This window comes from Microcaecilia unicolor, chromosome 4 (genome assembly GCF_901765095.1).
Source record: "Microcaecilia unicolor chromosome 4, aMicUni1.1, whole genome shotgun sequence".
Taxonomy (NCBI): domain Eukaryota; kingdom Metazoa; phylum Chordata; class Amphibia; order Gymnophiona; family Siphonopidae; genus Microcaecilia; species Microcaecilia unicolor.
Window position 1 is genome coordinate 59,313,514 of NC_044034.1, and position 27,930 is coordinate 59,341,443.

At 40.8% G+C, this 27,930-nt stretch overlaps 1 protein-coding gene across 1 annotated transcript in view; it reads right to left on the minus strand.

The window, feature by feature from the left end:
- Positions 1 to 3,568: 3,568 nt before the first annotated feature.
- EXPH5 (exophilin 5) overlaps positions 3,569 to 27,930 on the minus strand; it is an 84,844-nt gene continuing 60,482 nt past the window's right edge. The window contains exons 3-6 of the mRNA XM_030200275.1: positions 23,034 to 23,184; positions 19,099 to 19,156; positions 15,737 to 15,860; positions 3,569 to 12,791 (exon numbers count right to left, since the gene is read on the minus strand). Of these exons, the coding sequence (XP_030056135.1) occupies positions 6,604 to 12,791; positions 15,737 to 15,860; positions 19,099 to 19,156; positions 23,034 to 23,184 (6,521 nt within the window). The 3' untranslated portion in view covers positions 3,569 to 6,603. The remainder of the gene's footprint in view (positions 12,792 to 15,736; positions 15,861 to 19,098; positions 19,157 to 23,033; positions 23,185 to 27,930) is intronic.

Below are 27,930 nucleotides of genomic sequence, written 5' to 3' on the forward strand. Positions count from 1 at the left end.
GATAGCGATGAATGGAGGGGACAGATGGGCATGGATGGATATGGATTGCAGGACAGGCCTCAGGGAGAGAGGGGAATTGCTGGATAGGGATGAATGGAGGGGGCAGGTGACAGGGGCATGGATTGGGAGGGCAGGGCTCAGGGAGAGAGGGGAATTGCTGGATAGGGATGAATGGAGGGGACAGATGGGCGTGGATGGATATGGATTGCAGGGCAGGGCTCAGAGAGAGAAGGGAATTGCTGTATAGGGATGAATGGAGGGGGCAGGTGACAGAGGAGCATGGATGGGCATGGATTGGGAGGGCAGGGCTCAGGGAGAGAGGGGAATTGCTGGAAAAGGATGAATGGAGGGGGCAGAGGACAGATGGGCATGGATTGGGAGGGCAAGGCTCACACTCTCTCATATACAATGTCTTTCTGACTCTCACTCTCACACACTCTGTCTCACAATGTATCACATTCAATCTCTATGTGCCACACAGTCACTCACACACTCACTTAGTCTCATACACTCACTCTCACAGAGAATCTGTGTCTCACACACACTCTCTCTCTCGCGCACACACACACACACTCTCTCACAGTGTCTCACATACACACTTGCACACACTCTCACAAACACACTCAAACCCAGACTCACTCTCTCTCTCACACACACTCACACTTTCACTCTGTCTCTCACACAGTCACTCTCACATACACTCTCCCAAACATACACACTCCGAGGAAAACCTTGCTAGCGCCCGTTTCATTTGTGTCAGAAATGGGCCTTTTTTACTAGTTTTATATCATAAAAGATTTGTTATTCCTTCTCTGATCATATTATTTCACCCCCCCCCCCTCGAAGTTCAACCACAAGATGATGATCATGCTGCTGCACATAATGCATAGTTATTGTTATCTAAAAACATGTAAAGCAGTCTGCATTTTGAAAGTATGTTTTTAATGAATTTTCTTGTGAGCCTGAAATTCCTATAAATACTGAATTCAGATTAGATTGTAAGCTCTGTCTAGCAGAGAATGTCTCTTACATGTTCAAGTGTACAGCGCTGAGTACGTCTAGTAGTGCTATAGAAATGATAATTAGTAGTAGATTGTTCTGGAAGTATTAAGTAGTTTTAGCATCTGAAGTTGGTGGCATGAGGCTTTGTAAGCACAGTCTTTTTAGCAGTCCTAGTATGATGGGTCCTGATGAGGAGATTTCAAGTTTCTACTACTTGTATCTAAGGGGTAGTTCTGCTTCTTAGACTGTTCAGGCAACTTAGGGAACTTACACTATGACACAAGCTCAGTTATCAATGGTGTGCTGCTACTAAACACATCTAGACTCTAAGCATCATAAAGCCACAGAGTGATGGCTGAAGACTGCCTGGAGGTGTGTTGGAAAGTGTATGTAACAAATAACAGAAAGTTTGCCAAGCCAAGACAGATGTTGGATTGAGGTCAAATGTTTTTCAGGTTAGGTAAGCATGATCAATACACAAGTTGTAGGAGATATCTTTTATTAGACTAACTTAATCCACCTTTTGAGGATTGTGTTTCCATCAAACATCTTCCTTAATTCATTTTGCCCTTATGTTAGAACTTGATTTACATGTGAAAATACGAACATTTACACAGATGATGACAGTGTCAGAACAGGTTGATATCTGGAATGCATGAATGGCAATGCATTAGAAAAAAGCGGTCCCTCTAAAGAAGGTCCTATGCTCCACAAACAATCCCCATGGGTCTCCCCAGGACTGCGGATACTTCAGCGTCAAGGACATCAACTTGAAAGAAAATAGTGAAAATCTCATCTAGATGAAGACAGACTCAAGTAAAAAACAAAACAAAACACATGACAATTTACTGTGTGGCTGTAATAACAGCCAAAAAACAATATTTTTCTCAAAACAGAGAACAAGCTGCAAATTCAACCAAGCAGCTATTTAAAATAGACTACTGCAAACCCCACAACAGAACCAGTATTCCCAGTCACAACTAACCAGCAATGATTTTGCCACTTATTTTGCCAACAAAATGAAATGTCTCCATCAGGACCTACAGACAGTCCCATCAAAGCTCCTACCCATAGGCGTGGACTCCGTGGGTGCTGTGGGTGCTCGAGCACCCCCAATATTTCACCCACTGCAAGTTCGTTCCCTCCCTCCCTCCCTCCAAGTTCCAGGGTCGTCGTCCCTCCCTCCCTTCGAGTTCCAGGCCCCCTCCCTACGAATTTTAAAAGTCATCTTGATTTACCTTGGGGTTACGGTGGCCGGCAGCAGCAGTAAAAAGCGTGCAGTTTTCCCTTCTCTCTCAGCTCTGGTTCCACCCTTGCAGAAACAGGAAATGAGGGTGGGACCAGAGCTGAGAGAGAGAGAAGGGAAAACTGCACGCTTTTTACCGCTGCTGCCGGCCGCCATAACCCTGACGAGGTAAGTCAAGATGACTTTTAAAATTCAGAGGAAGGGGGCCAGGGAGGGAGGGATGACGACAACCCTGGAACTGGGAGGGAGGGGGGATCCTGGAACTCAGAGGGAGGACCCTGGAACTTGGAGGGAGGGAGAGAGACCCTGGAACTCAGAGGGAGGTGGAGGGGGGAATGCACCACCTGTAAAAAAAAAATTTCAGCACCCCCAATCATTTTGAAAAGTTGGCTCCTATGCTCCTACCAGCTAAAGAGAACACTCCCTCTTCCCTGCCATGCACAGCCATCTGGGACTAATTCATCCAGGTCACAGAAGAAGCTCTTGAAAATATCCTGAAAGGTCTATGGCCTACAACCTGCTCTCTTGATCCCTGCCCAGTAAAGACTGTAAAATGAGCGAGCACAGGCCTCACTGAAGGGGCCATTAAAATTGTTAACTCTTATCTTAAGGAAGGGCAGCTGCCAACAACACTAAAAAGAGCTCACTGGACCAGGACAAGCTCAAAAACTACTGACAGTCTCTAACATTCCTTTCCTGGCAAAACTTATAGACTGGACAGTCTGCAGTCAGTTCAACAACTGGCTAATTGAAAGTAATTGGCTAGATCCATGTCAATCTGGCTTCTGACCTGGGTACGGAACAGAGACAGCTCTTGTGTCCCTTCTTGATGATCTGCACAGAAACTGTGAAGGGATCTGCCTCAATACTAGTGTTGCTCGATTTCTCAGCAGCCTTCGACACCGTAGATCATAATGTTATGCTTACAAGACTAGCAGAAACAGGTATCAGTGGCACAGTATTTACTTGGTTCAAATCCTATGTCAGATGGACAATCAGTTCTCTTTAGCAACAGCATATCATCACCTTGGGCAGTGGACTATGGGGAGCCACAGGGCTCCATACTGTCTCCCATTTTATTTAATATCTACCTCCAGCCTCTGGCTGAGCTGATCTGATCAATGGACACAAAATTCTACATCTGTGCTGATGACGTGCAACTACTCATACCCATTGAACCAGATCTACCCACAGCTCTGAGTAAACTGACTACCTACCTGTGTCTTGAGTGGATTAAGGGCCTCTTTTACAATGTCTCGCTAACGATTCCTGCATGGTAAATGAGAGGAAACCCATTCAATTCCTATGGGTTTCCTCTCATTTGCCATGTGGCTTGATAAGAGAGGCCCCAAGTTTGTTACTGATCATATTTTTTTCATTATGCACATATGCAAGCAAAATAAACTGACAAATTAGTGCACTCAACAAACATGCGTAAATGTGTCTGTACTTATCAGGGGGTAATTTTCAAGGAGACAGTATGCATATACTTTCCTTCTGAAAATTACATAACTTAGGTGGTCTGGTATAAAATTATCTTCTTTGTGTAAAAATGAAGACAGAAGAGTATTTTTAGTACACCACATTTCTGTATTGGCATTAATATTAAAATCTATTACATATTACTTATACCTGTAGCATACCCAAGAAAATGACCTAGAAATATATGATTTACTTGAAATAAACATTCCATTATATAAAAAAGTGCATAATATTTTCATAATGAGTGAATTGGAAAATATGTTGTCAAAAGCAAAAGGAGTTCTGTATACTTTCTCTTAGAGAAACACTTTCATTAGTTTGGCACTATTTGGGGAAAACTGCAGTCAAAAAATATTTACAGGCATATCATGATCTGATCGCACAGAAGCTGCTCTTTGTCAACGTTTTATTCAGTCAATTTTAGGCCACAAAACATACGAGTCAATTAGATTGGCTGATTTGAAGATTGAGCATATGTCATATGCTTTATGTGACCTGAATTTTGGGCCCTCATTGTTCTGGTGCACTTTGGGGTGTGGGGTAGGGAGGGATTAATAAATACTTCTGTTTATAGGTTACACTGTACATATTTACATTTTGTTAGAACACAAACATCAAAAGTTAATAAAGCATAACATTTTATGGCACACATTTTACACCTTTACACCAATGTCAAATATTGTACATCAGAATTTGATTGTGCACTTAAAAATACTCTTGAATTATATAAAAAAAATGGATGAAATAAATTATGTTTCAACAGATTTAGGGCCCCTTTTACTAAACTGCACTAGTGATTCCTGGCGCACCAAATGCGACGGAGCCCATTCAATATGAATGGGCTGCGTTGCATTTGCTATGCAGGAATCACTAGCGCAGTTTAGTAAAAGAGGCCCTTAGAGAAGCATAGTTTAAAATGCAGGACATATATACCTTTGAATTATACTTCTAGAACGAAGTGTGTAGAGAATCAGTTGTGCATCACAGTATTTCTCTTTGTGTAATCCTGGTACTTTTGGATTAGTGGAGATTACTGTCCTAGACTATAAAATATACTTATGGCTTCACATATCATTTTTAAGGCTGTTGTGATTATCCTCTGATAAGAAAATAAATTTTAGACTCAGCAGCACCACAGAAATTTGCCTATCTGACTTAGAGGCTTCCAAATAGCTTATACTTTAAATCAGGGAAAATTATGCCCAGTCTTTGAGGGCCATGAAGTGGTATGGTTTCAGAAAAACTGAATATTTATCTGATGTATCTGCACAGGGGAGGGTGTTCCATTATAGTTTTTCATTTTTTTGTATTGTTTTATTTTTGTATTCACCAAATTCACTCTTTAGCATCACCGCATTCCCAGATTCCCCTAGCTTTATGCGCTATTGACCCAGGTCCAATGGGGGCAAAAGAGATTCTGAGTTGCTCCTTGAACATCCCTCCTTGAAGAAGGTAATATTCAAAAGAATCTCTCACATGTAAATTATGTTTATTATGCAGAAAAGGCCTTTTATAAAATTGCTTGGCTATATATGCATGTATAAAAAAGAAGCAAAATTTCCAAAATTGGAGAAAAACCACTATAATATGCAAATGCCAAAACAACAAATAGTGGAATAAATACCTCACTTCTTCTAAATCCAAAAAACCTTAAAGGAATATATATGTATGAGGAGCAAAAATGGAGGAAAAAAAGACCTCAGTTGGCTGTGATCGTCATTTGATATAATTACTGGTCCTACATAGAGTAAAGCCACCTTGTCTTGCCCAGCTCACAGTCTCGATCATTGGTCAAAAACCTCCTTTGAAATATTATAATGCTTCAATTTAAATGCCTACTCATACATAGCAATTTAATCTCTGTCCAACGTGTATTTTTCTAAAATTATATATCAACTATTATCATGCTGGTTGAATATCCTAATTTCTTAAACACAAAGCAGGAAAAACTTAGGTTTAGCAGCAGGAGCAATTCCTACGGGGACCCGTTTCACTCCCAAGCTTCTTCAGAGGAATTGTGCATCCTACCGATGCTTCCAAAACAATAACCAAGATACTGGATTCAAGATAGAAGGAATGTGAATACTGTTTTGGAAGCATTGGCAGGGTGCAAGATTCTCCTGAAGAAGCCTGGGAGTGAAACAGGTCCCCACAGGGATCGCGCCTGCTGCCGACGCTAAGTTTTTCCTGCTTTATGTTTAAGATATGAGGATATTCAACAAGCACAATAATATATGATATATAATTTAAAAAAAATACATGTTGGGACAGAGATTAAATTGTTATATGTAAGTGAAAATTTAAGTTGAAACATTATATTTCAAAGGAGGTTTATGACCAATGATCAAGACTATGAGCTGTGTAAGAAAAGGTGGCTGTGCCCTTATGCAGGACCAGTAATATATCAAGTGATGATCACAGCCAGCTGACGTCTTTTTTCCTCCATTTTTGCTCCTCATACTTGTATATTTCTTTAAGGTTTTTTGGATTCAGAAGTGAAATATTTGTTCCACTATATATACATATGTAACATAGCCGACAGATCATATGTACTATTTTTAGACTACACATAAGCATTCCATGGGCATAGCTGGGGGTGGAGTGTAGGCAGAATTGCAATGTACATGTATGGAGGACATCCACAAATTCACACCATCTTCGGAGCAGGAGCACTTGTGTGAATTTGAGTACTATCAAGGTTGGTTCTAGGTACCTATTTTAGAAAAGGCACATAAGTGCCTTTATGAAATAGGCCTTTTTTGGACTTTTCACCTAGATGCCCTGTTACAAAAATACCCCCAAAATGTTTATTTGTAGTGCACTGATTTCCCAAAACTTAAGTTTACAGAGTGTTCATGGGGTGGCAGTAGATCTCACAGTTCTGATTCTTTATCATAGTCATCTAAGTAATATTCATCATCTGTGGTGGTATCATTGTCAGACTCTGAATAAATTACCGCTTCCTCTTGGTAGATGTTGAGTGGCTCTCCCAAAGACAGCCCCTCTATAGACATTCTGCTACCAGGAGAACTTGCACTGAGGAACCCAGATCTGTTTGAGGTGGCATTTATTTCATTTCTAAGGAAACCAGGATTTTTAAGAAAACATGGTCTCCATAACCTCCCCTCTGTAAGAGACCTTTTTATATTCTCCAAGAAAGCTGCCTGTTGTTCTTTTCCAAAAATCCCAAAATCAATAGATTTATTTTTTCTAGTGTTGTATGATCTGTTGCGGTTGTAACAGAAAGTCCAATTGTCATTGACATCATTAGAGGATACTTCAGAAAAAGAGCTAAAGTTTCTGGGTTGCTTCCCATCCGGAGAAAATGTGGATATGGAGGGACACCTGCTGTAGGTTCTGTCAAAAGAAGTGGCTGATGAAAAGCGCCGACTGTATTTTTTCATGTCCATCATGTCTGCTGTATCATCAAGCAAGTTTAAATTTTTAAAATTTTTAGACTGGTAAATGTCTTGGTATTCATTCATGCTACCGCATTCACCAAGGGAAGTGTCTTCCTGTTGAACGCACATACTTGGTTGCCTACAGTTTTTTGTAATTGTGTTAGAGTTGTTGTCAACTGAACTGATCATCAATGGAGAATCCTGGTAAGAATCAAGGCTATTGTGGACATTAGAGGAGTCAGCTGTAACATTAAACATCTGAATATTCCTATTCTTTGCAGCAATCAGTTCATTTTGCAAATTTGTAGAATAAAATGATGGTTTAGTGTGACCAACAACCTCCTCAACTGTACTTTGTTTGGAACCATTGATTTTATTTTTCCAGCTCTTCCTGTGCATTGTAGGCCTCTCACTGCAGCGAGCAGTAGGCGATATTGGTTTGCTTCTATCTTTAAAGACATTCTTGTTTTGATTTATTCTCTGCATTGATGTGGTAGTGACATTAGAGGCACGCTTTAGCACCTGACTATGATTTCCTGATTCATGTAATGATTGGAGATGACTGGGTAAAAGAGATGCATTCTGTGGTTTGCTTATGTCTACGTAACTGATATTTCCTTCCTTATGTAGAGCATCATTAACTGCATAATGAGCCTGGCTTAAGTTTTGACTAGAATAATTTGGGTTTGTTCTTGGGTATGAATCCCACTCAGTTTTATACACAGATTCAATAAGCTTTTCACTGATGGTATTGCCACTATTGGTATAATCAAAGATAACATTGTTGCATTTTGGTGCCTTTGTGGACTGCTGTAGTTCAGGTGAGACATCAAACACTTCATCTTCAAAGTAGTCCATATGGACTCCAAAGGGCTTCATAGACATTTGTAAACCAGTGACCTTTTTGTCTATTATTTGTTCCTCTGCCATTGGCTCTTGTTCAGTTCTGTTTTGTTCATATGAAATCTCTGTGCCAATAACATTCCTTACACTAGGCTGAAATCTTTGCAAGGTAGGAGTCGGATCTTCACAAAAAGCCTGGCAAGAAGAATTGTTACTATTTGAAAGTACTGTTATAGCAGAAGTTATTTCATTATCTATGGTGCCTCTACAGTAGCCAGTTTCTCTTACATTTAAGTCACTCCTTTCACTTTCTGGAGATATTTCTTTGTAAATGGCCTTACCTCCTCCTTTTGCTTCCGACTTCTCCTTCTGTCCACATTCAACAGGAGTGTTCTCTGAATAAGTGGCTTCAGGTTTGATATCAGTTTGTTTTTGTCCTTTGTGGAAATTCCTATTGGTGTCCTCTGGAGAGTATATTTGCAAAACATTTTTCTTAATATTGTTGCTTCTCTCATTTTGAAACTGTTGCCATTTTTTCAAAACTCTGGTTTGTAGGTGATCAGTGGCATCATTTGCCCCAGAAGCTTCTTGTTCTTGACATGGTATTGGTTTCTCAGGTACTGAGGAATTAAAACGAAGAGGTATTCTAGTGCACAGATCATCTATCTTTTCATGGCTTCCAGGAATAATAGAAAAGTATGTTCTAATATTTTCAGTATTTGCCATGCTATGAGCATCATTTAATGATTTTTCCACTGCAAGACTGGTGTTTTGAGCCTGGACTGGAACATCTGGATCAGCTGCATCACGAACTGCAGGTTGAGTTGGCCTTGATAACAGAGGAGGTCTTGGTGGTTGTGCAATGTCTTCTTGATTACAGACAGATCTGCTATTAAGTTTATTAGCAAAGTTTGAATGCTGTTGTGTAGTTGAATTTGACAATATTTTATCAGAAGATTCTGGTCTGTTGGAATTCAGTGAATCAGGAAACGTTACTGTTGCTACCTTGATGTGGAATTCATAGTTCTTGTTTTCAGTGCTGTTAGGACACAGTAAATTTGCATTTCTGCGGTTCAGAAGCACATCAGACAAGGCTCTTGAGCGTTTATTTGGCAAGCTGCTGTACACTGAACGTGACTGTTGATATTCAATGTTACCTGGATCAGAAGACACAAAGACTGTACTATTTGTTTCACGTTTCTGCAAATTGCTTTCTTTATCCAACCCATCTGAAGGACAAGGATGTGTTCTGACAGATTCATCAACTTTGACAGAAACATTGTCGATGCTGGTAGGGTTCGAGATTGGACACTCAGATTTGTATACTTCTTCAGGACGGTGTTTTTCTTGTCTAGTATTTTTATTGATATCAGTATGAACCTCTAAAGTTTTTGCTGTCAAAGGGGAATGCTCAGTATCTGATACTGTGGATATACTTTCATGATGAGAAAAAGGAGCAACTATTCTATTGAATAAACGTGCCGGCAACTGATCCAAGGTTCTTCTGCTTGGGAATAGAAGTTTGCTGCTGCTACTTGAGATGGCTGTGTTTTTGTACCTCGGCAATGTGTTAATATCATCTGCAGATCTTCTTACACTACAATACAATGCAGAAGGCTTAACAGATGTATCATCATTTGGACAATGTGAAACAGAAGTACAGCTGTTTGCTGTATTATTTTGGAGTTTTTCATTTGTATTTATGCTGTCCGTGGAAGACAAGTCTTCATTTTCCTTGTCAGGAGAATGTGTGCTGTTCAGTTTGCATTCAGTTAAATCAGTGATGATGGTGAAAGACTTCTCAGGTACATCTGAGTGAATTCTTTTTTGTTTAGCCAATAATGATTCACTGGATAAAGGGGAAACTTCAGAGCTTGCCAATTTAGTACAAGGTACCACATCCTTATACGAGGAAATCCTCTTATCTAACCACATACTTTCCAGATGTGTATATCTATTAAGATCTGGACTAGTCTGTGTTCTGTTTTGTGTGTCTTCATTTGTAGAAATCAGGTTTAAATGCTGTGATAACATGCATGTAGAAGGTACTGTATCATTCGATATTAAGTCTTCAAAGTTATTGGATATTTTGACTAGGTTATTTGGCACCAAATTATTTAAATATTCTTCCTTTATAGTTTTAGCATCTTGAAACATCAATCTACTTGGCTTGCAAGAGATTGTTAATTTTGTATGTTGCCTATTAGTGTTAGGATCAGGAAAAGCCTCTTTGCTGGATAACAGAAATGTTTGTGAAACAGCTTTGCTTTGAGATCCTGATTGACCTTGTAAGTCTGAGAAACTGGGTGCATGAGCTGTCTCACCATTTTTGTTTTGTGAATAACTCACAGTTGGCTCACTGCTGCAGTTGGCCACTCCAAATTGTTTTTGACTTAATTCAGAGGTGATATTTTCTTCAATGTGACTTCTCATTACAGGTTGTTTTCTGCCTACATTGGGTGCTTCTGTATTTTTGCAGTTTAGTGAGGAAATAATTGGAGTGTCTAAATATGTAAAATTATTGCTAGGCAAGGGATTTGGTAAGGGGTTTTGTGAATGCTCAGAAGAAACTTTGGGAAGTCTTATTAACTTGTCTTTATGGTTTGGAAGTACATTGCAAAATGAATCAGACAAGGCTGCTGAATTTTCAGGTGTATTTACTACATCTTTCTGTATGCATTTGCCAAGTGGTGACTGTTCCTGAATCTGAGAGTCAGGACCATTGAGATTCCTTGTACTTTCCTGCTTCATATTTTCCAATTTCATGTCACTCATTTCTGATGAATTCTGATGAAAATGTTTCAATTGATTTAAATTGGAAAGAGATAACGAATTTCTGCTCTGATTAATTAAAAGAAGAGATGTGTATTTATTGTTTTTACTGGTTGACCGAAAGTCATTTCCTTTCCTGAGAACAGTTGTCTCAAAGTAATTTGATGTTTGTACTTTTGCATTTTTTTGCATTGGCTCTGTTTTTGATTGGTCTCTGGAATTCAAACTATGTACTGCCAATTCCTTAGTAATATTGGGTGTGCTAGCATTCAAAGCAGAAGCAGATATATTGGACTGAGAACTTTGTAAATTACTAGTACATCTTGAAGCAACTCGACTGTAGATTGGTTGTGGGATGATATATTTCTTACTAGCATTATCAATACAATAGCTAGTTTTATTTGATGGGTCCATGTCACTATTTTCTTCTACACACATTTGTATATCTTGGTCAGTGTTCACTTGAGTAACATGAAACTGGGGATCATTTTTTGATGCACATGTTCCAACTATGTTTAAATCACTACACTGTGCACAAAGTTTTATTTGATCTTTTGAGTCAACTGAGTCGCCTACATTAGAAATATTTATTGTGGCACCATGGGGAGAATTCTGCTGGTCAACTGTATTATTAGATATTGTAGGTGTATGTGTCTCATGCACTGATTGCATATTAACATTTTCTGACAAATGGGTTTGTACCTCCATTTCAGTAGTCACTTCTGTAAGAGGGAACTGAAGCTGGTTCACATTAACATCAGTATCAATCACATTAGCAATTGAGTCTTCATGCTGTCCATTACATTTTATTTGATCTCTTGATTCAACAGATTCTGATGTGGTAGAAATGCCTGGTATAAAACTGTGCAGGGTAATTGTCGAGTTGCTGCTGAGAGAATTCTGATTCTTGAGATCTATTGTAGTGTTAAAGATCTTTGGAGTATTTATTTCTTCTGCAAATGGTTCATTCCTAGCATTTTCTGATGGAAGGGGTTGGAAGTCTAGGTCATCTTTCATTTCTTCAACCATATCATCATCAGCTGGCATGAAGGTGGATGCAAAACTGTGCTGTGAATGATGGACAATGCTATTTGCTGGAGCTAGTTCCTGTTCATTCACATTAATTATCATGTTATTACAGTTTGAGTGACTCCTTATATAGGGAGAGGGTATTATATCTCTATTGTACAGGTGAGAAGAATAATTTTCTTTGTTTTCTGTCTCCCAACTGTTGTCTATCTCCATAACATCTTCCTGGGAGATAGCTCTGATGTAAGATTCACGTGCGTTATATTCAGATTGATAAAATGGATTATGATCTGGATTATCCCAGAAGACAGGACTTGTCACTTGATTTCTGCCAAAGTGATACGCTTTTGACATAGGTCTTCTGTACAGGTTTTTAGACTGGTAAAATTCATACATCCTATTCTGCTGAAGAGGTAGAGGGCTTATATCTTGATTGGCACAACTGTTAAGCTCCATTAGTGAGTGAGTCTTAGGCAGTACACCGTGATTCTGAGCATGTTCATTGCAATGTGGGTTATTCCATATGATGGACGATATAGGCTTTCTCTTTGCCTCTTGATGACTGCTCCTTGGTAGAAATCCACTATTTCTCTGTCGCAGTGATGGAAGATGTAAACTACTTGCTGAAAATGTGGTAAATGAAGCTGGGGAACTGCAAGGTCTGCCATGGGATATGGAAGACAGTGATGGGCTTCTACCAAATGTGTCCCTTCCCGTGAAATCATGGTGTGAAACTGTACGATGCCGATTTGAGTACATGTCATGAAATTTCGATGGTCTGTATGTAGAGCAAGTTCTATACTCTTCATTAAATGATAGCTTCCTCCTCCCATCATTCAGAAACATGCTTGAGGTTTTCCTGTAATCGTTTTGGTGTTCTAAAGTATCACTGTATCCACTTTCCATTAGATATTGACTTTGGTATTGTCTTCTTGGTTTGTGGCTCATGGGAGCTTTATATGATGTAAAACTCTGAGTTTGTTCATGGGCTAGTTTATTGTCCAAGTCATCTAAAACTACAAAAGACAAAATATATTAAAAAATTGTAAAGTCTCTTGTAAACCTAGGCAAGTCTTTATTTACAATACACTTGTTAAACTGTACCTCTCAATACCAGTACAGTATTTAAGTTAATCAAAATCAGTAATTAAATAAACATTGAGAAGATATATTTATGCAAAGACATGATTGATGCAGCTCAGATTTTGCTGGAAGGTTTTTTGCCTGTCCTGGTCAGAGGTGTCTCAGGACAATCTACTGACTGAGGCAACTTATTTACCCAGGTAGGGTTGCCAACTAGATTTGCCCGACAGGGTTGATCCAGTCCTGGCCTTACCCCAATACATGCAGGAACTTGTAGCCTTGCTTTTCTTAGGGAATCTAATGGGGGAAATGAACCACAAGTCCCTGCATGCAATGATGTATGCCCAGGACTGAATCAATCCTGTCAGGCAAATCAGGATCTAGTTGTCAACCCTATTCCCAGGCTATATAACAGAAAAAAAAAAGAAAATTATGCATTCTGTGGTTATACTTAGCAAATATTGTAGCAGTTAAATTATACACCCTAGGATTCTAATATATATATAAAAAAATAGTGACTCGAAACTCTGCCCATTAGGCCATCAGGGTTAAATATAAACATTAATCCTGTATCCACAGAAGCACCCCTTCACCCAACAATGGGTACAGAGCAGATCTAGAACATTTCCTCATAGAACTCCTAAAGCCAGCCCTGCATAGAGACTCTGGACCAGATATTCAAAGCAATTTAGCAGGCCGCTGACCAGTTAAATCACTTGGTTGGGGCTAGCCGCTAATATTCAGTGGCACTTAACCAGCTAAGTGCTACTGAATATTGCAGTTAGCGCCACACTCAAAGCCGGTTATGTTGGGGGCATTTTGGGGGCTAACAGGCAGATTCTCAAAAGTCCTGCGCTGTTCCAAACAGCGCTCTAAAATAGTGTTGGAACAGCGTGGGGCTTTAGCGCACCAATGATCAGAAATAATTGCATGCAAATTTAAGCACGCAATTATCGCTGATCATGGGGTAGAAGTGCGGGCGAATTTTGCCTGAGCATGCGCTCAGCACAATCCTCCCGCACTTGTTTGACAGGTCTGGGCTGTCAAAAGCCCAAACTTGTCAAACACAGGGCTGGAGGTTGTAGGAGTATTTACCCAAGATTTCACCTTTGCTGGTCTTGGCCTATACAAGACTGAACCATTCTTTTCTACAAAATGGATTCTACAGCATCTGACCTGAATACATCTGACACCAGCTGTTCAGAGAGGAAAATTACTGCATGGACATTTCAGTATGACTCCATCCAAGGACATATTCTTTGTTGCAAACTAGGCTTTATCTTCTGGGGAGGATGGACGAGAGAGAGTTACATGGCTCCAAGAGTATGAGGAGGTTTGCATGCCATTGATAACAGCTTCATGGCTATAACAAAGGATTTCTTCATGACTATGAAGTTTGCTGGACATTATTATTACCATCTATGATTGGTCCACAGGTATCATCTGACGCAGAGATACCCAGAAAGTGTGGACTGAAGACAGTTGGTCTCAGAGTGGAGAGACTGGCAGGGAGACCTGAAGAGAACTAAGAGGATTGCAGAGCTCTAAGAGAGAGAGCAAGAGACTGAGTTCCAAAACACCCGTGAACTGCCTACCTTGTAACAATATCACAAGATTAGCTAAGCTTCAATATACGGCCTTGCCTAGTGACTGTGTCATCTGTATCCAGTATACAGCTCTCAGACTTATTTTCGGACCGGAGACTTTCTGAGAATTCAGTTGGAGTCTCAGAGTGGGAATCCGTTTCTTATCCTTGGAAGTCTGCCACAGACGGGAAGGTAAGATCTCAGGATTTACTACCTATCTATGGTCATGGGGATAATTAGTCCTTGGCTTTTGTCTGAGACAGATGAGTTTATGTCATGACTTGTGGTCTGTATATGTTGCATAAGACGTGTGGTGGACATTTCATAATAATTATTGGGATATCAGTGTACTAAAGATTGATTGTGTAATCACTCAGTAGTCTAATAGGATAATCAGATTTCATTATTTATGTTTTGGTGATAATCTATTTTTATAGCAAGTTATTTTGTATTTTGCTTGGCATTTTGCTTCAGAACTATTTATATATATTTTTGTTTACCTAATAAATAATATATTCCATCTGTGGCTTTGTCCTTTTTCCAGTACAGCTAGCGTGGCACAGGGCCAAGAGGTACGCTACCCCTAGACACGAGTTCAGAATAATTACTATTTAGTAGTGTTCTGTAAGCTACGTACCTCAGGAAATATATATATAGGGATCGTTTCCTATAATTTATATTTACCAGATCCTTACAAGGTCCATGGGACCATCAGGCCCCGACTACCCCTGCCCCAAGCAACGGGGGCTGGAGATCCAGCGGACCTCCGGTCCCCCCGATGATCCCCCCCCACCAAGGTTCAGGGAGGGCTGGAGATCCAGTGGGTCTCCAGTCCCCCCCCAAACTCCCAGCAAATGGTCCCTGGTGGTCCAGTGGGCGCCGACCAAACCCCCCCTTCCAGCGACAGGGAGGGCTGGAGATCTGGTGGGTCTCCAGGCCCCCAACACCCCCCCCCCCCAGCATTGGCTAGGGTCCTGACTCCCTGGTGGTCCAGTGTCCATCAGCCTCCCCTCCTGGCCCCCATACTTTGGTTGGAGGGGGGAGGTAGCCTGCCTCCCTCCTCTTCCTTCGAATTGATGCCGCAAAATGGTGGCACCCTGCCTAGTGCATCCTGGACATCTGAACATCTTTCCTGTTTGAAACAGGCTATGAGATGGATGTTTTTTTGGACGTTATGAACAGGACATCCCAATTTTGATTTGGACGTTCTTTTGAAAATAACTCTCCACATCAACTGGCTCACCTTTATCCATTTTTATTTGTGCCTTTAAAAACATATTGATTACACTTACCATGAAAAGCCTCATTTTCTAGTTCTGCATCTGTAGAAGACATGGTTCTTCCCCTCATTCTACCTAGGTTTGTTCCAAATAGATTACCAGCGTGTATATTTTGTGGAGAGTCAGACATCCCAATCTGTTAGAAAATTAAATAGTAAGCATATATTTACTGACCTATGTAATAGCAAAGTTTTAATAATTTTAATTTTACAGTCCATGAATGTTCAGAGCTATCGAATATGTAACGTTTGATTGGACTCAATCACAACCTTACCTAAGCAATTCCTTTTCCCTAAACCATTACTATGAGGAGTACTCATGAAGGCCTTGAGAGCCAACATTCTTTTCTATAAGGGCAATCCCTAAACAAATACTGCAATGCCATGAGGGTTAAAGTGATCATGTATGGTAGAAAAGCAATAGCCAGAGACAATAGTATTGTGATTGGTTAACTCAATTAGATGGTGCTTATTGATGACTACATTCAATTCTATAAATCTGCAAGCATAACTTCCTCTTGTAATTGTGTCTTATTATTGTAACTGTCTTACATGACATGGGGCTAATGGAGGTCACTGTGAAATGAGTCTGAACTGGGAGAGACACGTGGGTTTGAGCCTGTCCTGGGGCCCAGCACTGACAGAAAGGAGAATTCTCAGGAAGGATGTGGAAAATGGGAATGAATTTTTGAGCCCCTGACATCCAAGGCCACAAAGATCACATTTTTCTTAGGAGGTAATAGGGCCTCCCTATTCTCCACAAGCAAATAAGGACTTGTTGTTTTTCAGGAAAATCAGCAGCAATAGGATTCCATACCTCAGAACCCCGACTACAGCCAAACTCTTCTGTGGTCCTAAACAGACAGATATCTGAATTTATTACCCCTTCACTGACAGGTAACATGGGCCATGGACAGCAGCACAAGGGGACAGCATCTGAGGAACTCAGTGAGGATACCAAATCTGAGAAATATCTGATGGTAACCCTTGGAGGGAATGTCCCTATTTATTCATGTGAGGAGCCACCTGAGAAGAGGTCTGCTATTCTTTGGTGAACTATGACCTAGTAAACTTGCAGCCCTCTTTTCAATCCAAAACTATGTGGCTCACCACAGCTGCCTACCATTGCCCCCCAAAGACTACATGAGGGCAAAAGGATATTCCCCTGAGTAGTGTCCAACCACTTAATGAAAAGACACCAAGTGTTTACAGAACACAGCAGCTTGCAACAAGGCTTGGTCCACTCAGTTGAAGCCAACTGTTCAGGGCTACATTCCTGAAGCAGAGAGGGAGCACTATGGCTCATGGCCTCTGAAATTGGACCAAGTAGGACAGATATTTGGGGGGGGGGGGGGTGAGGGGAGTCTTCCAGGCAGACTCTGAAGTTTGGTCCCTAACGTTCCAGGATACTCCAAAATACTATTACCTCTGAAGAGGGTGAAACTGCATCACAAGTCTGAGATTGCCAGGTCTGCCACTCTGTGTGAGAGCTCCTGAGAAGCATGACTAAACACCGCGGCTCTGTCTTGATCTAACCCTGACACTGCAGCTCTGTCTTGATCTAGCCCTAACCAGGCAATATAAAGGATTCAACCATAGTTGCGTCTAGCATCACTCATCTCCATCATGCCAAGTTTCACTAGCCATTAATTTATGTGGGAGCTGTTAGGTCCCATGTAGGGATGTCCAAGACCTCCCTCCTCTGAATACCATTACCTGCAGGAAGGCACCATGGAGCCATCCAGGGGATGGTAGACCCAACCTTTATTTCTGAACATAGTGGAAACAAGTGAAGGGAGAGAGGAGGGGAGTATGTTCATTTCAATCCCTCTGATCAAATCCAAATCAGACGCAGTGCTATAGGAGGGTTGGAGGTAGTCTGAGAAGAGGCCATGCTATCAGTAGCTCCTGCTGTCAGACCCACCAAAGGTGAGAAGTCAACAGACATCACCCAGTACTGGACCCTTTGATATGGGAACTCACAGACTTAATCTGTGCTCCACCAGGAATTTGGGTCTACAACTTTCCCAGGAGTAGATTATTCAGCTTATTCATAGTTGCTGCCTCAGTCCACAGATCTACACCATCTGCTGGCGCCAAAGAAATACTGAGCAGCTAAAGCAGCACCATCCCACTATAAGGGGAGTGAAGTCAGTTCTGAATTGTTTTTCTCTGGCTCCATTTTCTGGGAGGGGTCACAACTCACTCATCTGGACTGGTCTGGCATGGTCCCATGGATAAGGAAATATATATTTTTTATTCTTCAGTGGCTTGGAGTATACTGTTCTCTGCAAGACAAAACATCTGTGTGGGAGATGGATAAGGAAAGTCCAACACAAATCAGATTCTCTGGCTGAACAAATTAGGGTGTTAATTGTGGGTGGAATAAAAGCGCCTACTCCAGGAGAAGGCAGATAGAGTATTGTCTCAGGTGGAAGAGAACAGGTTCTCTTGGAGTGGATGGAGAACTCATTACTGAGAGGGTGTTCACTTTCTCAGTAGGCAAAACAGAGATAAGTTGTATAATGGATGGAGAATTGGTGTTATTTTTGGTAGTCTGTACAGCTAATTACGTTGAGCTAATGAAGCAGATTCTTCTAGAGGGAGACTGAGTTTATCCTCTTGGGGAGAACACAAAGCTCATATTCTGGATCATCTTTTCTTTTTCCAACATTTTCCCTTCTCTATTTCTCATTTCCCTCTCCCTCAGATCATTCACTGCATGTTTACCAGTAGTGGTCAGAAGACATGCCCTCTTCTTCCCCCCCCCCCCCCCTTATACATAAAGGACACATATCTATGGCAAACATGTAATCAGTCCTGCCCCTCTACAGTTCTTCTTGTATCCTGCTGTGCCAGGCTACAACACGTTTCCAGATATGTTGGAAGTCCATCTGTTTATTGCATCTCAGTGCTATCAGCTTTTCATCCTGTGATCATTGCTCACAATTAGCAGAACATTTGCATTACTTGGTTTAAGTGCATGTGATGGCATTTCCTCCAGAGTTCTATGGAGCTAGGGTAAATAGGTGTTGCAGAGTATTCAAGTAAGGTGGTGTGGGGACTGAAGTGCGGGTAAGCCTATTTGACTTCTCCTTAATTTATGCAATGACAGGGCCTCAGTATAAGCATGCCTTTCTTTTATTTATTTATTTTTATAGGGGCCTAGTGCATTCTGTGGCCTGAACCAGGGAAGTCTCAAATGCTAAATTCATTACTATCCAGTTTAAACCCTATACTTTAAAATCCTGCATAGCTACAGCTTCCTTTCTAGCCTCAAACTCAATTAATATCTAAGAGCCCTAGCTCTTATGGGAATTGATACCAGGTTGGAATTTTATATTTATTGGGTAATAACATTAATGAAATTCATACCTTTGTTTTCCTTCCTATTCCAGAAGTTGAATGTCCAGTCAGAGAAAAGATGCCATGTCTAAAAAATACAATAGGTGCTTCTGTTGTTTCTATATACTTAAGAACAACAAGCTTTCAAAAGAAATACCTTTAGGTGCCAATTTCAAGTTGACCACATAGTTGCAATGTACAGGGGTACTTTTACCATGCATCCTCAGTAACTAATTTTCAAAGAGAAACAACTCAGGTAGGTTCTTTCTGAAAATCAGTGGATCACTTCTTGCCGGTGCATGCTAATGCCATTAACGTATGTAATCCGACACTGGAGCCATTTTACGCAACGTGCCCTGCAGTAATGTCCTTAGCACATGCTGTTAGTAAATGGCCTCCTAAATGTGCCTGTGTACTTTGCACCTGCTGTTTTTGTGGGTGGCCGAAGGGGGTAAAATGGCAGGTTTGGCTTTGGAAACCCCATATAAATAACCTGTTTTACTCCCCCAACCTAACATAGAGCTTGGAATGCTTTTTTCTTAATTCAGCTAACTATATGCATATTGAGCAAGCCTGAGTACTACACTGAGTAGGGCAATTTTTTGTGATGCCGTTGTATTCAGATAAATGGCTCTAGAAACTTCCCTTCCCATGATCATCTTTGTTTAGATTAAAGAAACATCACTTTTGAAAAACTGATTCACTTTTCTTAGGATCACTATGGGGCTCATTTTCAAAACAGAAAAACATCCATAAAGTGACACAAAGCGGCATCTGGATGTTTCTTTTCCCAAGACGTCCAAATCACTATTTCTGAAACCTATTTTAAGACATTTTTCTATGCAGTTCCTCTGAAGTGTGTCCAAATCACAAGGGGGCGTGTTGGAGGCGAGATCTGGGTGTTCCTAACGCTTGGACGTTTTTCTGCCATAATGGAACAAAGCAAAAATATCCAGAGCTACAACCCTAGATGTTTTGGGCTAGACCTGTTTTAATAACAACTAATTCACAAAAAGGTGTCCCAAATAACTAGATGACCACTGAAGGGATTAAGGTATGACCCTGCTTAATCCCACATTGGTCACTGACCCCTTCCAACCCCTAACAAATATGTAAAAGAAACAATACATATCAAAGGCTCTATGACAGTTTCAGATGTTATGGCCAGTCCTATTAGAGAAACAAGCAAGTCCCTGGAGTAGCCTAGTGGTCTATGCAGTACATTGTATAGAAGGGGACCCAGGCCCATAACTCACTCTGTTACACTTGTGGTGGAAAGTGCAAGCCCTCCAAAACCCACCGAAAACCTACTGTACCCACATATAGGTGACACTTGCAGGCATAAGGACTTTTGTAGTGGTGTACAGTTGGGAGCAGTAGGTTTTTGGTGGGTTTTGGAGGGCTCACCATACAATATAAGGGGGGAAGGGTGAAATGTGTACTTAGGCCCTTTTATGTGAAGTCCACTGCAGTACCCCACTGCTCTGTGGGGATGTCTGTGTGGCTAGTCTACTAAGAATACTGGCTCCTCTCACATCTCAATGGCTTGATTTTGTGCGTTTTTCACTTGGATGTTTTAGGGTTTGTTTGTTTTTTTAAATGGCCCAAAAAGATAGATGCACTGAGCACAAAAATGTCTATCAAATGGCCATTTAAAAAAAAAAAAAAAAAGATGTTTTTCAGGTTTGAAAATGGCCATGTTTTGGTACTGGATTTTTGGACGTTTTCCGCAAAATGTCCAAAGTTGGATTTAGACGTCATATCAAAAATTCACCTCCACATGTTTGAAATATATTTATTGAATAAGTAACAAATACAGAATACAAAGTAAGAACCATTTTAAGATGAACTCAATCTAAAGGATTACCCATTCTCCCACAGCACGAAAGTGCAATATACATCTCCAAGAAGGATTGCTTAGAACACCTTGATATCACAAATTTAAAATAAGACTATGTGTCAAAGAGGTTAGTGAATTCCAAAAGGGTTCTCAAGTATGCTGGAATTGTACTCCTTTATTTATTTGGATTTTGCTCACACCTTTTTCAGTAGTAGCTCAAGGTGATTTACATTCAGGTTCCTGGAGAGCTCACAATCTAAGTTTGTAGAAACTGAAGCAATGGAGGGTTGAGTGACTTGCCCTAGACCACAAGGAGCAGCAGTGAGATTTGATCCGGCCACCTCTGTATGTCAAGACCAGTGCTCTAACCGCTAGGCCACTCCTCCATCCAATATCAGTCTACAGTTAGGAGCAAGATCACCTGAGATCTCCATTGAGCTACGGAAGGGGCATCCCCTAGCATCCAATGGAACAAAATACCTTTCCTTGCTAGCAGTGTGGTCCTCTTTAAAAACTCTTTAGTGCCCTTTGGCAAAGGTGAAGAAACATCAAATTTTAGGATCATTATAAAACAGAAAGTTGCTATTAAAAAGAGGGCAGTCTTCAGAAATCATTTATCCAGATAATTTACCTGGTTATTTGATTATCTGAAAATTGTCTAGTCTTTACCTAAGGGGGTCTTTCATTAAAGTGCATTAAGCACTTAACAAGCTAATTAACTACTGAATATGTGCACCAACTGTCAACACAGTGATTTAGCACATGCTAATTTACAATTTACGTGTTTAAGTGTCTTTTGTGTTGAGGCAGGAACTAAGCAGGGTATGGACAGAGAATGGGCATGAATAGTATACTGCAGTTGGCACAGGAAAAACATACCGGGTGCTGTTGATTGCGCTGTTAGCACAGGATCACTTAACAGGAGACAGTATGTATCTGGGCTAGCAGTGTTAACAGGTGGTAATGAATTTTTCAGTGCAGTAGATGTAGATGACCCATTAGGCACACCCCTAACAATTAGCGTGCAGATTCTGCTTAAGGCATGTTCATTTTTGGTGTAAAAAGTCAAGTTACATGCAAAACCTTAGTGCAGTTTAGTAAAAGAGCCCCTCAAAGTATTCTAGGGATGAACAGCATACGCACTGTTATCCAGGTAATAAGATGCACTGGGTTTGATGCACACTGGTTAATGTGCTAGTGACAGGGTCGGCATTAGGGGGTGTCAAACAGGGCAACTGCCCTGGGCCCCCATACCATAGAGGCCCCAAACCTGCCTCAAGCTAAAGGGAGGACAGAATGAAGGCCAGCTTTTGAGCCCCCTCCCTGGTTTCTGCACTGGGCCCCTCAATGTCTAACACCAGCCATGGCTAGTGACTAACTAGTTTTACTTAATGTTAATATTTTGAATGGACTCTGGAAGAGATTTATGAATTGCCAAACTTGGTACATAAGAATAGCCATACTGGGACAGACCAGTGGTCCATCTAGCCCAGTAACCTGCTTCAACAGTGGCCAATCCAGGTCACAAGTACCTGGCAGAAACCCAAACAGTAGCAACGTTCCATGCTACCAATCCCAGGCAAGCAGTGGCTTCCCCCATGTCTATCTCATGGACATTTCCTCTAGGAGCTTGTCCAAAACTTTTTTAAACCCAGATATGCTAACTGCCATTACCACATCCTCCGGCAACGAATTCCAGAGCTTAACTATTCAATATTTCCTCCTATTTGTTTTAAAAGTATTTCCATGTAAATTTGAGTGTCCCCCGGTCTTTGCACTTTTTGAAAGCGTGAAAAATAGTGGGGGACACTATTTTCTTTAAAGATTGATAGCTTCCATCCACTGACCTGCATTCCATGAGCGAAAAAAATAAAAAGACCCAAAAGCCCCAGGTAAACAACATGAGGAAGCTCCTTCATATCTTTCACAGCAGAAGGATTCCAGAGATATTTGAAAAGCTGGATGTACGTCATCAATGACTAGGTAATGCCCAGCAAAGAGAAATTGACATTAACGACTCCTACAATTTGCATCTTTAAACTGTCAAGTTTCTTTCCCACCCAACTGCTTGGTTGGTTTTATTTGAACAAATAGAACAAGTAAACTGCCTGTTGTCTCAACTTACCCCTTCTGTTGCGACTGTGGCTTTGCACTTTGCTTCTCCAGTTTCCTGAAGGAGAACAATGAAGTGAATGGAGATCGAAATCCCAGAATGGAAGGCGAGGTAGCAGTATTCTTTTGGGATTTTGTTCTTGACATTTTAAAATCTGTTGAATCTAAAATGTGTTTACAAGCAGATGCATTTGATTAATTAACACTGTGTAGGAGGATTGTAGAGCATCAAAGAAATTTGTGACATGAATTGGTAGGTCTCAGAGGGAACTTGGCACCGAGCTGTCACTGAATGTTAAAGTCTACTACTACTACTACTACTACTATTTAGCATTTCTATAGCGCTACAAGGCGTACGCAGCGCTGCACAAACATAGAAGAAAGACAGTGTAATAGACAAAAATAAAGTAAGCAAATCAAATCAATTAATGTGTACAGGAAGGAGGAGAGGAGGGTAGGTGGAGGCGAGTGGTTACAAGTGGTTACAAGTGGTTACGAGTCAAAACCAATGTTAAAGAGGTGGGCTTTCAGTCTAGATTTAAAGGTGGCCAAGGATGGGGCAACACATAGGGGCTCAGGAAGTTTATTCCAGGTGTAGGGTGCAGCGAGACAGAAGGCGCGAAGTCTGGAGTTGGCAGTAGTGGAGAAGGGAACAGATCAGAAAGATTTATCCATGGAACGGAGTGCACGGGAAGGGGTGTAGGGAAGGACGAGTGTGGAGAGATACTGGGGAGCAGCAGAATGAGTACATCTATAGGTTAGTAGAAGAAGTTTGAACAGGATGCGAAAACGGAGAGGGAGCCATAGTCCATAGAATTATCAGTAACCTATGAAGCTGCTAAATCTGAGCCTCTCTTTCTCTCATACCCCACCTCCATGCTCAGCAGCTGCAATGAATACATCCTTACTTATAACATGCCGGGACTACCTGCTTCACTGATTAACTGCTCATGCAGTACCTTCCTTAAAAGTGTCACTTTTCATTTTTGGACCACACACATGCTGCCAGATATAAATAAAGGGGCCTAATAATACCCCTCTAACAGAAGCAAGTAAGATCTAGTCAACAGTCTAGTCACAGGAATGGTGTTCAGGGATGGACATCTGTGACCCACTGAGCAAAAATGTACCAAAAATGGAGTTACAAATAACAGAGATAAAGGCTATATTCCGGTATAGCTATATCCCAGTCATGGTCCTCTGTGATCCATGTCTCTATGATCCCCCCTAAATCCAAATCAGCCTCTTCCATCACAGCCTCAAGATCTAAAACCTTATTTCCAGTACTTCGGGCATTAGTGTACACTCCTTTCCATACATTGCCCCTTTTCCCTATTTGTGTAGAGGTATTTAATGCTTCACTTACCTGAGAGCTTTGATCACCCTGCCCCCATTGATTTTAGTTTAAAGCCCTCTTTGGTAGATTAGCCTCTTTGCGGATGATACCAAAATCTGCAATAGGGTAGACACCCATGATGGTGTGGATAACACGAAGAAAGACTTAGCGAAGCTAGAGGAATAATCTGGAATTTGGCAGCTTAGATTTAATGCTAAAAAATACACGGTCATGCATTTTGGCTGCAAAAATCTGAGGGAATGGTACAGTTTAAGGAGTGAAGAACTTTTGCTTATGAAAGAGGGGCAGGACTTGGGTGTAATCGTATGTGATGATCTTAAGGTGGCCAAACAGTAGAAAAGGTAATGGCAAAAGCTAGAAGGATGCTTGGGTGCATAGGGAGAAGAATGGCCAGTAGAAAAAAGGAGGTGATGATGCCCCTGAATATTTAGAATATTGTGTACAATTCTGGAGCCCACACCTTTAAAAAGATATAACAGGATGGAGTCAGTCCAGAGGGTGGCTACTAAAATGGTCAGTGTCTTCATCATAAAACTTATGGGGACAAACTAAGATCTCAATATATACACTTTTGAAGAAAGGCGGGAGAGGGAAGATATGATAGTGACATTTAAATACCTATGCGGCATAAATGTACAGGAAGCAAGTCTCTTTCAACTGAAAGGAAGCTCTGGCACAGGATGAAGGTGCACGGGGATAGATTTAGAAGAGATCTGAGGAAATACTTCTTCATGGAAAGGGTGGGTAATTCATGGAACAGCCTCCTGGCAGAAGTGATGGAGACAAAAACAGTATCTGAATTCAAGAGAACTTGGGACAAGTACATAGGGAGTGACAGGTAGAGTAGATGGCATGCATGGGCCATATGATCTTTATCTGCCTACATTTTTCTCTGTTTCTAGACGTTTTAAGTTTGTGATTTTTCAAATGCATTTTTAAAAAATTGATAATGTTTCTAATTTTGTAAGGATGGTAATTAGTCCATACTGGAGGCTGAAATTTTGCAGGATTATGCAATTGTGGTATAAATAAGTCATACACCACACACTTTTGATACCTTTTCAGTCAGCGGGTCACATGTATTCCTTTTGTGCAGGCCGAAAGGGGACATGCTCATTAAACACAATCAACCCAGTTTTCAAAAGGACTTATCAGAACAGCCACCACTGCTATACACATAAGTCCCCCATTCATGAATTTTCGGTGGCACTACAGGTTCCTCAGATTGCTCAGCATTATCCACCTAGTGGCGGGGCAGAGCGGAGTGGCCATATACAAATGGCAGTAATATACGGTATGTTAAAGTCATTAAAAAATGGTGGTTTATCTTACACCACTTTACCATATGGCTGAATATCATCACCATCCATATAGCTGCTGGCAATGCTAAATATATATATTATTTTTTTAAATGCCTCAGTCAGTGTTTTGGCTTGCCACTGTGGCTGAATATTGAGCCAAATTAAGTCAATTTTCAAAAGGCTCTTATGTTTGCTGTACTGCTGCATGTTCAAGTGCCACGGGATTCAGAATAATTCATTCAGGAACTCAAATGATTGGTAGCATAAATTCTTTTCTGTGAGGTTTTTGCTATTGACAGCCCTTAAGTTAAATAATACACTTTTGATATTTTTATTATTAAATCTGAAAAAATCTTTTTGATGCACTTGCATGTTTAAGGAGTCATTTTTTGGGGGGGGCCGATGTTTGGATTGCAGGAAGACAGTTGAGGGAGCAAGAATGGAACTTCCTCATACCTGCTCCGATGGTTCTTCTTTCACTATAGTCCTTAGTTATGTAATATTGTTATCAAGTTGATGATACAATGTTGGACAGGTTGTATTTTGAAGACAGTCCGGCCGATCTTCAAAGTGGTTTAACTGGCCGGAAATGGCCGCTGACCAGTTAAATTGCTTGTTTGAGGCTATCCGGTCATTTGCTGAAAATGACCGGTTAGCGCCAAATTCAAAAGTGGCTAACTTGTGGACATTCCAGAGGCAGAGTCGGGTCAAGTGCCGATATTCAGCCTCTCACCACATAAGTAAACCATTTTAACTGGGCCACATAAATAGCAGTCCTATCTTTAAGCGGTTTGGCTTATGTGGTCACGGGCTGAATATTGACTTCACTATGTGTTAGCCGGCTCAAAAAAACAAACAAACAAAAAACAGATATTTAATGCCGAAGCTATCGGGGAAGATTGTATTTTATAAAAGCAACATAGGGAACTAAGCATCCAGAACCAGCCCCAGTGGCACACAAATCCTCATGCACAAATTTACACCTGCTGTGAAGTAAGTGTGCATTCATGTTCTCTATGCACAGACACACATATTTTATAAAATAAGCATCTATGTCACAACTCTGCCTACTCTGTACCAGGAATGTGTATGCACGGTATACATACAAGCATACCAGAAAAAAAGCACAAAGGGCTCCCCAAGAGTGGAACAAGTGTGCTTTATTAATGACCCGACACGGGCTGCATTTCGGCATGTCTACTGCCTGCCTCAGGGGTCAATCCAAGCAAAACTAGATGCACATATTGTTGCCCCTGTCGGGTCATTAATAAAGTACACTTGTTCCACTCTTGAGAACCATTTGTGCTTTTTTCTGGACTGCTTGTGCTGTGTACTTTGATCCTCTCCGCTATATGCTCTTTATACGTACCAGCATGTTCAATCTTGAGGGCACATGTACTTATATGCACATATTTATATGCACTCAACTATGAGCGCACACCTCCTATAATTACCCTAACAACTCTCTTCCCTCTTCCCTCACCCCTTCCTAAGTGCTACACATTACTAATTGTATCCGATATCCTGTTATGACAATGTTATCAAATCTATGTAAGCCACATTGAGCCTGCAAATAGGTGGGGGAATGTGGGATACAAATGCAATAAATAAATAAAATAAATAAATATTTGACCACAGTTTTATAAGAGCCCTTTTCTGCATGTAAAAGCTTTATAAAATTATCCTCAAGGTGATTTAAAAAAAAAGAAAGTGAAAAACAGGCTTACTGGAGGTGGGCTGGGATTCTGAAGTAGAAATATAGACTTTTAATCCTGGCCCTGGGGGCTTTTCCCTTGATAAGTTCCATCCTCCTGTCTTTGTATCAACAGTCCCCACAGACTACAGCTCCTTTCAGTCACATACATGTGCATCCAGAACAATTACTTCATTAATTACATAATGATCACGTCAACTAATGGTTCTGCTTTCCTTCTGGAATCAGAAACCTGTTGCAGGCTGCTTGCAGATTTTGAAAATGCAAATCTGGCAAGTCCGCAGAGGGCTAACATGGGCTGTATACAGTCCACAATGCCAGCAGCAATGGACGTTGGATACACAACGTTTTTTAGTACTTAGTCAACACAAACAATTGATGTGTTTACTCACTTGACTGTTTATTAATTTAAAACAGTTGTAGTTCTTATATTTCTAGAACGAAAGAAAGACAGGTTTCAGCAAAAAAAAAAATGTGACGTCATATAAACCTGCAGTCTGAGAGATTTTCTCAGATTAATTTTTTTTTCCTGTCTGTT